The sequence below is a fragment of the Argentina silus genome (assembly GCF_951799395.1).
Source record: "Argentina silus genome assembly, chromosome: 5".
In the NCBI taxonomy this organism is placed as follows: domain Eukaryota; kingdom Metazoa; phylum Chordata; class Actinopteri; order Argentiniformes; family Argentinidae; genus Argentina; species Argentina silus.
The window spans coordinates 694,995-707,494 of NC_139659.1; the positions used below are offsets into that span (position 1 = coordinate 694,995).

The following is a 12,500-nucleotide window of genomic DNA, read 5'->3' on the forward strand; positions in this document are numbered from 1 at the left end:
CACTCTGCAGCGCCTGGTTTTGTTGTCTTTGCGTTATTAGTGGGTGTGTAGAAGGCCTACAGCGTTTTGTAGTGTGTGTGTGTGTCCTTGCGTGTGAGTGTGTGTGTCCGTGCGTGTGTGTGTCCGTGTGTGCATGTGTGTATGTCCGGGTGTGTGTGTGTCCATGCGTGTATGTGTGTGTCCCTGTGTGTGTGTGAGTGTATGTGTGTGTGTGTGTGTGTGTGTGTGTGTGTTCCAGGTCCTTACGGCCAGTGTGTGTTTGGTTGTTCTGTGTATCTCTGTACTGAACAGTCCAGCGGGTTTGTTTCTATGTGGATTACTCTGTCCTTAGGCTGTTTTACAGATGCACCCGATGTGAATACCACGGTATGAATACCACGGTATGAATACCACGATGTGAATACCACGGTATGAATACCGCTCTGATCTCTCATCTTATCTTCCCTGACTTTCCTTTTCCCCTTTCTTATTTATGGAAGAACTGTTTGAATAAAACAAAAAAAATAAAACGCCTCAGGTCCTGGCTCCCCTTTTTCTATGTCTGTGTTTTGAGCTTGGTACTGCAGATAAACATCGGTCCTCATTGGAGGTTCCTATCTCGCTCCAGACCCATAAATCAGAGGCTTTAAATGCCGTCCTAAACCGGGGGTCCGGACAAATTGGTTATGCCTTAAATCTGGGCCTCACAGGAAGGGGCCAGAAACGGTTGTCTCTCTCTCTATGTATGGCAGTTAGAGGCCAGTAAACTCATACAGCGGAGTAACTATAGCAACGGGGAGGTCTGCTCTGGCACCTGACGGAGGGCACAGGCATCTGGACGGTTTCCAGTGGCAACGAGACGAGGGCAAAAAAAGGAGGAGCAGCTACAGATTGGGCGCGTCTCAACCACGGGCCACGGCTCGGCGCCCCCGGGGGCAGAGAGACGACGCCACGGAGGTGGAACACGCTGCGCTCTAACTGCTCCGCATGGCCTCCCTCCCGCCCACGCTACCTCCCCTACCACCCTCCCTCCCCTACCACCCTCCCTCCCGCCCACGCTACCTCCCCTACCACCCTCCCTCCCCTACCACCCTCCCTCCCCTACCACCCTCCCTCCCCTACCACCCTCCCTCCCGCCCGGAGCACGCGCCGCTCATTTACACAGAAGACAGGGAGGGTGGTTCTACAGAGGCTCCGCGGAGGTCCCAGTGGGAGGAGGGAACATCTGCTTACGTGGAGCCTCCCTCCCTCCCTCCCTCCCTCCCTCCCTCCCTCCCCCTCGTCCCCCCCTTCCCCCCGTCCCTCCCGTCCCCCGTGGAGTTGATGGTGCCTGGGCTGAATCCAAACCTCGTCACTAAAACCCAACCCCCCTCCCCCTCATCTTCCCTGCCCTAACCAGCAGTGCTCACCCCCACCACCACCACCACCACCACCACCACCATCACCATCACCACCACCACCACCACCATCACCACCACCATCACCACCACCAGCATCACCACCACCACCACCACCAGCACCATCACCACCACCAGCATCACCACCACCACCACCACCACCAGCACCATCACCACCACCACCACCAGCAGCAGCACCACCACCACCAGCACCACCCCCACCAGCACCACCCCCACCACCACCACCACCAGCACCATCACCACCACCACCACCACCAGCAGCACCACCACCACCAGCACCAGCACCACCCCCACCACCACCACCACCAGCACCACCCCCACCACCACCACCACCAGCACCATCACCACCACCACCACCACCAGCAGCACCACCACCACCACCACCACCACCACCATCACTACCACCACCACCATCACCACCATCATCACCATCACCACCATCACCACCACCACCACCACCACCGCCATCACCATCACCACCACCACCACCACCACCACCACCACCACCACCGCCCAGTAGCCAGAAACACCCCAGAACACAGCAGATGGCCAGACCGCACCATGTGATGACCCTGTTACCATGGGGACAGGCCAGGGGGACATGTCAGAGGGAGAGTTGTAGAGTAAATATCAAACTCCCTAACTGCTGTACACGCAATATAGTAAAATACACACACACACACACACACACACACACACACACACACAGGCACAGATCACTACTCCAAAAATATGTTATGAAAATATGTTAAGTCTATTTCATGCAATGTTCATCTAGTATTTCTTCCTAGCCTGAAGGGCATGGACCCGTGGCTCACTCCTCATACATGTTTAAACAGAATGCAGCTGATCTGGATGTGACAGGTGGATTGACTGGTGCTGTGTCTGCCTCTGTGCCTCAAAGGACATAATGAGCTAATCCATCACGCTTCCCCTGTCGATGGGCTTGATGTTAACCCCGCCTCCAGGATCAACAACATTTTGCATACATCTTCTCTCCATCCCTCTCCCCCCTCCCCCCTCCCCCCCCCCTCCCTCCCTCCCTCCCCCCCCCCTCCCAGGGGTTTAACCTTTATTCAGACCCATACACACGTTTGTCTCAGTGATTTAAGCCCATTAGCCAGAAGGTCATTAGCCAGAAGGTCAGGGAGCACTAGAGATACATCCTAGTCTCCCCCTGCTACGTTTGACCACACTGCACACTGAGTTGGATGCTGACTGTTCTGTTTAATGGTACTGGTAATTGCATCTGCCCTCACTAGAGATTGGGTTGCCCCCCCCCCCATCCCCCCCTCTTACTACGGTAAATCCAAATGATGGATCTTAAACGCCGGTGCGTTGATTGACACGGTGATGGCGTGTCCCTCATAATGAGCAGCTGTGTGGTGGAGCTGGTGAAGACGGACACCTCGTTATCTCTGCCTCTCCTCACCGCTCCCATCCGCACAACGATCGACACGCTGGCCTCATTTCACGGGCCCTCTGCCCCCCGAAACATGACCTCTGACCTGGAACTAAATCACACAAAGATGAACCGCTGGCGTTTGTATACAGTGTGTCAGCGCTGTATGTATATGTGATCAAGTTGAAACTATTTTTTAGGAAGACAAATGTTGGTTGGATTCAACAATGTAACAGGTGTAGATCAAGTACATTTAATCTAATATCTAATATTTCTGTGCTGTCCTTCTGTATTACTGTGTGTACAGATATGACACAAAGGAACAATAAGAATCCCTTGAAGTCCCACAGACCTTTGTGGACCCCCTGAACATCAGTTACCCAGACAGCCAGACATATTTCTTTGGCTCCAGCTCGCCTCCTTTTCTCCTGGATGCAGATAACCCAGAGACAACGATTCTGCCCAATACAAAACTACTGCACATATATTTTCTCATTTCCTTTCCCCCCACGGTCAGTGTTATGTTAGCAATCCCACCCTGACCAGCAGACCTGCCTTATCAGGGGGTGAGATAGAGGAGGAATGTGGGGAGTGTGTTGGGGAGGGTTGGGGCGGGGAGGGGCCCTCCTGGGAGAACAGCGGGGCAGGGGCAGGGCCAGTGCTAGCTGCTGCCTGGATCCTGCCCTCGCCCCTCAGGGCGCTGTCAACCCAGGATGATGTCATTCTGCCGCGCCTCAGTTCTTTCCTGCGGGCGTCGTGGTTTTGGGTTGCTGTTACTGTAGTCATGGCTCCTTTCATAGTAACAATGACTGTCCCTTTGACAGGGAGGCTATCATAGCACAGATCCCACACTTGGGTGAAATTCTTAAACTGAGACAATACAGTTAGGGAATTTCTAAAGGGGGGAGATGCCCTGTACTGTATCAGACATTTATGTACCTATTTACAGTCATTGCCCTTAAATATATAGAATTTGATAGTGAGAGGATGAGAGTTGGGATCCTTCGGCCTGATCTCATCGTACGGGTGAAACAGACACCAGGTTGTCCTCCTCCCCTGAAGACACACTCTCATCCCTCACTTCCTGATGAATCCCATTATGGATTCTGGTCAGGTGATCTTCATGGGGAGGTTATGAGATGATTGCTGGTCAGGTGATCTTCATGGGGAGGTTATGAGATGATTGCTGGTCAGGTGATCTTTATGGGGAGATTATGAGATGATTGCCCGCGTGTGCGTATTATAAATACGGAGCCGAGCAGGGAGTTGTTTACGGGAGCTCCGTGAGCCTTGACTCCAGCACGCCTGGTGAAGCAGACGTCAGGTCTCAACAGTCGCCTCAAGTTGCAAACAGTCGCCTCGCAATTCAAGTTGCTCCGGCCGAGCCTCGAACTTGCAACCTATGGCTTGCCAACACATCTCCTCAAATACCCGATGTAAACCAGATGTAAACCAGCTATGATATCAAAAAGCTAGCTATGGCAGCATTTGAACTTGAGGAGTGACTTTTACCATCTCACCTTATATGGGTTGACAGCTGGGGTCTGGTGCCTGCAGAGTTGTGTGTGTCTGTTCAATTGTCACTGATTTCAACTGTCACTGACTTCAACTGTCACTGATTTCAACTGTCACTGACTTCAACTGTCACTGATTTCAACTGTCACTGACTTCGGTCAAAAAAAGGTCAGGCCAGTCAGCAAGAAGTAACATGTCAAAAAAGGGTAAAATCTCTCAGTCAGAATAAATTCAAATGTATGATCATTTTGTAGCTCACTGGGTTATCTCTTGTGGGTAACAAGGCCAAACAAAACAGCAGAGAAGCCAATTATTCCCTGTTAGCTCGGCCAAACTTAGAAAGACTTTGAAGCATCTTTCTTTCCCTCGACACACTCCTCACGCAACGGTAACTGAGCAACAATGATGTGGACGTGATGTTAGCCTGGACTGTGTGGTGAGGAGCCATGTCATGAGGGAACAGCAGGATAATCACGCAAGCTCTGGAAGCAACGTGGGGTAGAGAAGAGATAGTCTGCTCACATAAGGAGTGCAGCATGCTCTCGGCCAAAGCAATCTGATTTGTGCTTCGTGAATAATTAACAGGACTGCTCAACAGTCATTTACCCAACCTGTATATAAATGTATCAGCGGGAGGAACTGTGGAGAGGATGTTAACATACAGTCATCACATAGAGTCATTAGGGGAGGCCGCAGAGCCACTGTGAGACAGCTGCCTAGCAGGTGACAGTCGATGCATCATGTGGTTTAATCAGAGCAGCAACAGCAGACCGTCCGTCCGTCCGTCCGTCCGTCCGTCCGTCCGTCTGTCCCAGCCCACTTGTGATTCCCTGGGAGTGCGCCTGCAGGTTGGAGAGATAATGAAACATGCAGATGAGCCCCCGAATCACAGAGGAGGAAGTACCGAATCACAGAGGAGGAAGTACCGAATCACAGAGGAGGAAGTACCGAATCACAGAGGAGGAAGTACCGAATCACAGAGGAGGAAGTACAGAATCACAGAGGAGGAAGTACCAAATCACAGAGCAGGAAGTACCGAATCACAGAACAGGAAGTACCGAATCACAGAGCAGGAAGTACCAAATCACAGAGGTGGAAGTACCGATGCACAGAACAGGAAGTACCGAATCACAGAGCAGGAAGTACCGATGCACAGAACAGGAAGTACCGAATCACAGAACAGGAAGTACCGAATCACAGAGGAGGAAGTACCGAATCACAGAGGAGGAAGTACCGAATCACGAAGGAGGAAGTAATGAAGTATGAACCTGTGCAAGTGCAAGTGCGCTACTTTAAATGGCTTTGGGATCCACCCGAGGCTGCTCATCCCATCGTTGGGATCCACCCGAGGCTGCTCATCCCATCTTTGGGATCCACCCGAGGCTGCTCATCCCATCTCTGGGATCCACCCGAGGCTGCTCATCCCATCGTTGGGATCCACCCGAGGCTGCTCATCCCATCGCAGGTGCTTCTCCGTCGTGACTTGGAAATTTCATTTTAATTTTTCCTTTAAGTCATTTAGCAGATGCTTTTCTCCCACAGCAGCTCACAATAAGTACATTAGTCTTAGTCTTAGTAAGTGAATCAACTAAACATCAGTCATCATCAGTAAAACCTTCCACAAGAACAAGTGCCATCAGCAGTCACAGCGCTGGAGGAAGGAAGAAACTTTATTTGATTTGATTCAGTAGATTCTCCAGACTGTGGCCTGCACCGCTGAGGGGTTCCAGTGGTGTTTGTCTCCAGCTGAGCAGCACGGTGTGTGTGCTGATGTCTTAAGTGGGCATAAATCACAGGGACCTGACTGTCAGTGTACGTATGTGATCCATCAAACGTGTGGTTTGTGGTTAAGAGCAGTCCGCTGCGCCTCAGAGACTCAGACTACAGTTTCCTCTCTGTGTCTCTGGGCAAACAGAGAAGAGGGAGAGTGCCATTAAGCCAAGATTGATGCAATGGAACAAATAGCACTACCCCTATGTAAATACCTCCCTTTGGACAATGAGCCACCCGATACACACCAGGGTACTGTGTGTGTGTGTGTGCGTGTGTGTGTGTGTGTGTGTGTGTGAGTGAGTGTGTGTTGACTTTCAGGGAAAAGGAAGGCTGCATTGGTATGTTATAGTGTGTGTGTGTGCGTGTGTGCGTGTGTGCGTGTGTGTGTGTGTTGACTTTCAGGTGAAAAGGAAGGTTGCATTGGTATGTTCTAGTGTGTGTGGGTTGTGTGTGTGTGTGTGTGTGTGTGTGTGTGTGTGTGTGTGTGTGTGTGTTGACTTTCAGGTGAAAAGGAAGGTTGCATTGGTATGTTATAGTGTGTGTGTGTGTGGGTTGTGTGTTGCAGCCTCTGACTCACCTCCACTGTGGAGTAAAGCCCATCTGTCATTACTGGAGTATGCATTGAAGCCTCTGATAAAAATCCATTTCCTCTCTTTGGATATAATTAGATCGCCCTGAGGACAAGAGTAGAGGAAAACACGGAACGCGGTGAGAGAGGAGAGAGTGATGCCGGCCCCACCAATGGGGATTGGTTTTGGGTGAGCTATGATTTCCACCAGAGGCTCATTGTCCATGGAAATAGTCCCATTCTATGTGGAGTGGAGAGGTTTGGATTGATGCTGAATCTAAGGGAAAGCCAGAGTGAAGGAGCAGACTGAGCTTAGGCGAGGTCAAGGATTTCACCACACAATCAAAAAGAGAGAGGTTTTTGCAGGAATTGTCATAAAACATAAAAAAATCAATCTTTTCTAGGCCAGCTGCTGTAGCGAGGGGAGTCTGGTCGACCCGCACGACATCAGAGCCTTCATGTTGTTTCTTCTAGAAGATTGTGTTTGTAACCCCGTGAAATGCTAATCAGCACCACCAGGAGGTGTGTTAATTGCAGTGTAAGACTGTTTTCATTGCTTAGCAAAGTAATAATTTATTTGCTCTTCATATTTCCCTGGAGACACAGTTCTGCTCTGAGACTCTCTGTGTGGCTGTAGTTTCTGAGCTGAGAGAGACCGTCTAAAACTGTCTCTCTGTCTTGTTTGTCTAGAGATTTCTAGGAGAAAATGCCACTTGCAGGTTGATTGTTTTATATGCATATTTGGTTGAAGCTTGTGTTCTCCAAAACATGTTTGTCACCTAACACATGAGTCATCACCACCCATGAGGTCTAAGGTGAGAAGCCTCCATTGTATTCCACCATGGAATCTCTGCCTGTTGCTTCATGACTATACAATACATCACCAGCTATGATGTGTGTCAACACCTAGGCTATATTTCACTTAGAAAAACACTACCTATAATCAACTTGTTTGGACTGAGTCTATCAATCCATAAATCTGCTCTGTCAATTTCCTGGGTTCAGGAACAGGTCCCCTCAGGCACAGCAGACGTTGACTCCTGTTTGTTTTTCTTCCACAGAAGTCCACCAAGGGGTCCGTGGTGCTGGACTTTGTGTTCGGCCGTGTGAACCTGGTGGAGACGGACTACTTTGGCCTGCGCTACTGCGACCACAGCCATCAGACGGTGAGTCACTGACAAACCTCCCAACAGGATGCTCCTCTCATACTAGAGCAGGGTCAAGGGTCAGGGTTAGGGTCAGGGTTAGGGTTAGGAAGGTTAGGGTTAGGGTTAGGGTTAGGGTCAGGGTTAGGGTTAGGGTTAGGGTTAGCAGGATACTGTGACTCTCATATCAGAGCAGGGGAGGGGGGGCTTGTGAGGAGTTTGGCGAGAACATGTGGAGTTTGGGTGTTTTTCCCCCAGTGAAGTTGCAAGCTGGGGCAGAGGAGGATTTGTGTCACTTTGAAACTACAAATTGGGGTGAAAGAGAGCAGATTGGTGACACATTAAGGATTAGACTTAATCGGATTCGATTCCCGGATTAGATCCCCCCCCCCCCGGTGCCCTGGAGGGGTTATTTCCAAATCTAATCAACGCTGGTGAGATTAGAAAGATCAGTTTCCTCAAGTCAAAGTTCTGAGTTGGATCCAAGATATGGTGGCTTGACGTTGTCATAGCGATAATGTAGACTGTTGTCAACAACATCCAGGTCAGAGGTCATCATGTGTCATTTCTACAGAAGGAGCCAGAGTCTCACACAGGCCTGGAGCAGTAACACCTAGACAGCTGTCAATCCATCCCATTATGGAGATTTTACATCGAACAATATTGTATGAATTATCCAGCCCTCACATTCAGATTCCTTTTCTTTCTTTTCTACTTTATTTTTAGGGGCTGATTTGTTCCCTGAGTTCTATTAATAACATATTGCGTACATACTGTACAGACTACCAAGATGGTACACACAACACAGGAGGCTGAATTTTCAGTTACATTTTTAAATTTTCAGTAAATATATAGTAAGAGTATCGCAATGTATGCCATATATATTATATCACAATAGTGCCGCATGGTGACCCATGGAGCATTCAGACATGGATGGTGAGGTCCTTGCCGTTCCCCAGCCCTGGTAACAACACTGGCCCCCGGGCCCTACTCAGGGTTAGGCAGAGTACACACCCATAAAAGAACACAATGCTAATATCCCAGCATCCCCCTTGCTCTGACGGAGGGGCGGGGACCCTGAGCAGTGCCTTCTGGGGGCTGTCGACAGCACCTTGATTTATCTGTAAACCAGCGCAGGATGAAAGCGCGCCTCTGTACATGTGTCAAGACCCAAAAGCTGTGTTTATGGAAAAGAAAAACAGGAGAAAGCCGCGAGAACGGGGAGTGGAAACGCTGAACAGCAGCGCCGCCAGTCTTTGACTTGTCTGATGTCCTGACATGCAGTTTTAGTGGCACACGCCCAAAGCTCTGCACCCCGGGAGGACGGTGTCAAAGCTCTGCACCCCGGGAGGACGGTGTCAAAGCTCTGCACCCCGGGAGGACGGTGTCAAAGCTCTGCACCCCGGGAGGACGGTGTCAAAGCTCTGCACCCCGGGAGGACGGTGTCAAAGCTCTGCACCCCGGGAGGACGGTGTCAAAGCTCTGCACCCCGGGAGGACGGTGTCAAAGCTCTGCACCCCGGGAGGACGGTGTCAAAGCAGCGTATGAGAGGAGGTGTCTATGCAGTGTTTCTCCACCCACAACCTTCACACGTTGCTCAGTCTGCCTTCCTGACACCTCCAGTCTGGTTATTTTAAGTAGAATTATGCTGACAGCGTGTTTGCGGCTGATAACTCAAGGTGACATACGCAGACCTGAGATGCTGAGTGATCTGATTTTGAGGAAGCCTAATATTTCATAGGAGACATTGGAGCCGGCTTTCTATTTTGCGAATGAGCGCAGAGATCAGCAGAGGCTAACGGTTCCAGAAAGGAGAGTGGTCGTGGGTTTAAGTGTAAAGGCTGCGTGCTTTCATTAGTTTATTTCATCCATGTTTCATCCATCTTCCAATTTACACACATATATTTCCCTGGCAGGTAATCGTCCCTCAGCTGGGGTCGTATTCGTCCCAAGGGCGTCTTTGAATCAGCCTCCCTGCCCTCGTATTCACGTCATCCCTCCTCTCCGGGGTCGTAAACGACATTCCAGCTGATGGGAGCGTCTGGCCTGGTGCAGCGGGTGTCAGTGGTGCTTTAGTGTTGGGGAGGATGTGCTGTGTGCTGCAGCAGCTCGGCCGTAAACCAAGCGGAGACAATATCTCTCTCATTTGTGTGAGCTGCACTACGCATTTTTTTGGTGTATCTTAAGACGTCCCCACCCGGTTTAACCCCTCGAGTGCTGGCGCTGGAGTGGGCGTGGGCGTGGGCGTGGGCGTGGGCGTGGGAGTGGGAGTGGGAGTGGGCGTGGGCGTTCTCAGAGACCTGCCAATCACGCTGACCGGCCTCCTCTGCCAGTGGCCGCGGGGTCGGCCACGCCTCCTGTCAGCAGCTTTTAATTTATTTATTTATTATCTCTATTATTTATCAGACGTTCTGCGGAGGACGTGGCGCTCTGCTGTAGGGCACGGCCATAACTCTCTAATCCTGTGTAATAAGAGTCCTTGAGGCGTTCGATAAATCTGGCATTTGAACAGACATAAAAATGTTAATACCTCTGCAGGCCTTTTACCAAGGTGCTACCCGTGCTGGTTCTGGTCCCGTGGCATTAGACACTCCCTGCCAACAGTTGTAAACTAAGGATGGCGTGGGGTGTTCTGTGTGTGAACGTGCTGGTGCGTCGTGGTTATTCACCAAGGTTACTGTGTAGGGTGTTACCCAAAATGCCTCACTGCTTTAGCCCTCTGTAGCCGTTCATTGAGAGCTGCCTGTCAGTCAGAGTAATCAGGCTGTGATAGGCTGCCTGTGGAATCAGGCTGTGATAGGCTGCCTGTGGAATCAGGCTGTGATTGGCTGTCTGAGTGGAATCAGGCTGTGATTGGCTGTCTGAGTGGAATCAGGCTGTGATAGGCTGTCTGAGTGGAATCAGGCTGTGATTGGCTGTCTGAGGGGAATCAGGCTGTGATTGGCTGTCTGAGGGGAATCAGGCTGTGATTGGCTGTCTGAGGGGAAGGCCTCGTCTTTGTCTGTTGTCCATGGCGACGTGCCAGCCAGTGTCCTCCAACCTCTCATTTGCATAAATTAGCATGCACTGGAACACACCAGCTGCAGTAATGTGATTATTATAAATTAGATAAGATTTACCAATTCAATTAGCTTATTCTAATTCAGTCACACACACACTCCTAATCGCTGGCATCCATTGAGTGTGTTCTGGTGAGCGTGTGTGGCATGGTCGGGGGTGTGTGTGTGTGGTGTGTGTGTGGGTTGTGTGGGGTGTGTGTGGCGTGGTGGGGTGTGTGGTGGTGTGTGTGGTGGTGTGTGTGGGGTGTGGTGGTGTGTGTGTGTGTGGCGTGGTGGAGTGTGGTGGTTGGGGATGACTGTGAGTCTTCAGGAGGTTCTGGTGTGGTGGTTGAGGATGACTGTGAGTCTTCAGGAGGTTCTGGTGTGGTGGTTGGGGATGACTGTGAGTCTTCAGTAGGTTCTGGTGTGGTGGTTGAGGATGACTGTGAGTCTTCAGTAGGTTCTGGTGTGGTGGTTGAGGATGACTGTGAGTCTTCAGTAGGTTCTGGTGTGGTGGTTGGGGATGACTGTGAGTCTTCAGTAGGTTCTGGTGTGGTGGTTGAGGATGACTGTGAGTCTTCAGTAGGTTCTCCTGGTCCAGACGGCCTCATTACACTAACATGTATTCATCTCCCTGTCCCAGAATCCCCCAGAATCAAAAGACTCCTCCCTGAGTCAGATTCACCCTCAGCCGGCTACATCTGCATAAATGGACCAGAATACTGTATATGGAATGCATGTAAAATAGGTCTTGGAGCCTTTTTTGTGCAAGGGGTGCATCGCAATTAATTTATGGTCGGGTGTAAGCAGTTTCAGTAATGTGATTTCTGTTGGTGCCCTACAGTCAAACTAACGCAGAAAACACAAGATATTTATTTCATTCTTCCTTTTTTAAACAGGAAGAGACGAATCCTGAAGGTGTTTTGTACAACTGTGTGAAAGCACTCTAGTTTTTCTTTGCTTGTTTGGTGCCGCTGGGAAGTCAACGTGTGTGTGTTGGGTTATTAAAAGCACAGCGGAGGAAGAACAAGATGGCTCCCTGGAGAGGAGGGAGCCGCCGTCACATCATGGGCTCTGGCACCCAATCAAATGAAAGCAAGGGTCTAACAGTCAGGACACTGAAAATAATAATACAAATTATTACTACAGTCATCACGTTGTACCTCTGTAGCAGCCTACAAACAGCAGATTACAGTGCTGCCCGTGCTAGCTAGTGATACATGCTAGCTAGTGGATACCTCCATGGTAAATGTTAAGGTCATACATGCTAGCTAGTGGATACCTCCATGGTAAATGTTAAGGTCACACATGCTAGCTAGTGGATACCTCCATGGTAAATGTTAAGGTCATACATGCTAGCTAGTGGATACCTCCATGGTAAATGTGGGCGTTAAGGGTGATTAGTCATGTCGGTTCCTCATTTATTGAGACCTACAGAGTCTATTGTGGTAATTGTTCAACTCAGATCAGCATTGAACATGGTCGGTTTTAACATATAACTGATTAGTAATAACATGGTAAATTATCAATTCTAACATAACTGATTAGTAATTCCATGGTAACTGATTAGTAATAACATGGTAACAGATTAGTAATAACATGGTAACAGATTAGTAATTCCATGGTAACAGATTAGTAATAACATGGTAACTGATTAGTAAT

General features: G+C 49.9%; 1 protein-coding gene across 2 annotated transcripts in view; it reads left to right on the top strand.

The window, feature by feature from the left end:
- The window catches only part of epb41l4a (erythrocyte membrane protein band 4.1 like 4A), a gene marked incomplete at its 3' end in the record, with an annotated part of 52,476 nt that overhangs the window by 11,463 nt on the left and 28,513 nt on the right, over positions 1–12,500 (top strand). For both annotated transcript variants that reach the window (XM_083669479.1, XM_083669480.1), the window contains exon 2: positions 7,717–7,821. In XM_083669479.1, coding sequence (XP_083525605.1) covers positions 7,717–7,821 — 105 coding nt within the window. The remainder of the gene's footprint in view (positions 1–7,716; positions 7,822–12,500) is intronic.